Source organism: Echiichthys vipera (genome assembly GCF_963691815.1).
Source record: "Echiichthys vipera genome assembly, chromosome: 17".
Lineage (NCBI taxonomy): Eukaryota > Metazoa > Chordata > Actinopteri > Perciformes > Trachinidae > Echiichthys > Echiichthys vipera.
The window spans coordinates 204,619-207,118 of record NC_139842.1 but is presented as its reverse complement, the minus strand read 5'-3'; the positions used below and the strand labels follow the sequence as shown (position 1 = coordinate 207,118).

Sequence of the window (2,500 nt, the reverse complement as noted above, 5' to 3'; positions counted from 1 at the left end):
CAGACTCCAGATCAGGTCCGGGTCCAGACTCCAGATCAGGTCCAGACTCCAGATCAGGTCCGGGTCCAGACTCCAGATCAGGTCCGGGTCCAGACTCCAGATCAGGTCCAGACTCCAGATCAGGTCCGGGTCCAGACTCCAGATCAGGTCCGGGTCCAGACTCCAGATCAGGTCCGGGTCCAGACTCCAGATCAGGTCCGGGTCCAGACTCCAGATCAGGTCCAGACTCCAGATCAGGTCCAGACTCCAGATCAGGTCCAGACTCCAGATCAGGTCCGGGTCCAGACTCCAGATCAGGTCCAGACTCCAGATCAGGTCCGGGTCCAGACTCCAGATCAGGTCCGGGTCCAGACTCCAGATCAGGTCCGGGGTCCAGAACAAATGCGTCAAACTTCCTGTTGACAACGTCAGCGACGGTGAAATGAATCAGGATCAAACCGTGGCACGGCGCCCGCCGGTGCCACGGTTTGGTTCAGTCTGGTTTAGTCTGGTTCAGTCTGGTTCAGTCTGGTTTAGTCTGGTTCAGTCCGGTTCAGTCTGGTTTTAGTCTGGTTCAGTCTGGTTTTAGTCCGGTTCAGTCCGGTTCAGCCCGGTTTAGTCTGGTTCAGTCTGGTTCAGCCCGGTTCAGTCCGGTTCAGTCTGGTTCAGCCTGGTTCAGCCTGGTTTAGTCTGGTTCAGTCTGGTTCAGTCTGGTTCAGTCCGGTTCAGCCTGGTTCGGTCCGGTTCAGCCCGGTTCAGTCCAGTTTAGTCTGGTTTAGTCTGGTTCAGCCTGGTTCAGTCTGGTTCAGTCCGGTTCAGTTTGGTTCAGTCCGGTTTAGTCTGGTTCAGTCTGGTTCAGCCCGGTCAGTCCGGTTCAGTCCGGTTCAGTCTGGTTCAGCCTGGTTCAGCCTGGTTTAGTCTGGTTCAGTCTGGTTCAGTCTGGTTCAGTCCGGTTCAGCGTGTTCGGTCCGTTCAGCCCGGTTCAGTCCAGTTTAGTCTGGTTTAGTCTGGTTCAGTCTGGTCAGTCCGGTTCAGTTTGGTTCAGTCGGTTTAGTCTGGTTCAGCCTTGTTTAGTCTGGTTCAGCCCGGTTCAGTCTGGTTCAGTCCGGTTTAGTCTGGTTCAGCCTGGTTCAGTCCGGTTTCAGCCCGGTTCAGTCCAGTTCAGTCCGGTTCAGCCTGGTTCAGTCTGGTTCAGTCCGGTTTAGTCTGGTTCAGCCTGGTTCAGCCTGGTTCAGTCCGGTTCAGCCCGGTTCAGTCTGGTTCAGTCTGGTTCAGTCCGGTTCAGTCCGGTTTAGCCCGGTTCAGTCTGGTTAGTCTGGTTCAGCCTGGTTCAGTCCGGTCAGTCCGGTTCAGCCTGTTCAGCCTTGTTCAGTCTGGTTCAGTCCGGTTTTAGCCCGGTTCAGTCCGGTTCAGTCTGGTTCAGCCCGGTTCAGTCTGGTTCAGTCTGGTTCAGCCTTGTTCAGTCTGGTTCAGTCTGGTTCAGCCTGGTTCAGTCTGGTTCAGTCCGGTTCAGTCTGGTTCAGGTCCGGTCAGTCTGGTTCAGTCTGGTTCAGTCTGGTTCAGTCTGGTTCAGTCTGGTTCAGTCCGGTTTAGCCCGGTTCAGTCCGGTTCAGTCTGGTTCAGCCCGGTTCAGTCTGGTTCAGTCCGGTTCAGTCTGGTTCAGCTTGTTCAGTCTGGTTCAGTCTGGTTCAGTCTGGTTCAGCCTTGTTCAGTCTGGTTCAGTCTGGTTCAGTCTGGTTCAGCCTGGTTCAGTCTGGTTCAGTCTGGTTCAGTCTGGTTCAGTCCGGTTCAGCCCGGTTCAGTCCAGTTCAGTCTGGTTCAGTCCGGTTCAGCCCGGTTCAGTCCAGTTCAGGTCTGGTTCAGCCCGGTTCAGCCCGGTTCGGCCCGGTTCGGTGCCTCTCAGGCGTTGGGTCGGATCGCAGCGTAGTTCTTGACGACTCCGGAGAATCGGACGATGTGAACTTCGGGGTCGGTGGGTTTGAAGTCCTGCCACAGGTACTCGGGCGACAGCACCTTGCTGGGCTTGTTGATCCACATGTACCTGAGGACACGGGGACAGGAAGTGACCTCATCAGACACTGGAGCGGGGTCAGCACGCCGTCACGTGACTCTCCTCGGCCTACCTGTTCAGGTGGCTCTCCCTCCTGCCAGGCCGCCTCGATGCCGTCTTTGGCGTCAGCCTCGAAGTTGTTGCGGCAGGTTTTGGCGAGCAGGTGCACTTCCTGCAGGAGGCCTCCAAACGCCCCCCCCGCAGTAGTAGAAGTCCCCCTCCCCGGGGGGCCACGTAGGCTCTGGACCCGGGCCTCCGCTCGTAGGGGAACCTGCTGCGGTCGTCCCTGTAGTAACCTGCGACACACGGGACGAAGGAACACGGGTGAAGGACCTGGGGGGCGCCACCGGCCTGGAGGAGGACGGCGGCGCCGCGTCACCGGCCTGGAGGAGGACGGCGGCGCCCGCGTCACCGGCCTGGAGGAGGACGGCGGCGCCGCGTCTCACCTGGATGCACCACGGCCACCAGCCC

The 2,500-nt window shown here is 58.6% G+C and overlaps 1 protein-coding gene across 1 annotated transcript in view; it reads right to left on the bottom strand.

The window, feature by feature from the left end:
• Window positions 1-1,358: 1,358 nt before the first annotated feature.
• Window positions 1,359-2,500, bottom strand: part of LOC310959713 (globoside alpha-1,3-N-acetylgalactosaminyltransferase 1-like) — a 32,127-nt gene continuing 30,985 nt past the window's right edge. The window contains 4 exon segments of the mRNA XM_083931171.1: window positions 1,359-2,020; window positions 2,103-2,119; window positions 2,121-2,325; window positions 2,476-2,495. Coding sequence (XP_083787297.1) covers window positions 1,879-2,020; window positions 2,103-2,119; window positions 2,121-2,325; window positions 2,476-2,495 — 384 coding nt within the window. The 3' untranslated portion in view covers window positions 1,359-1,878.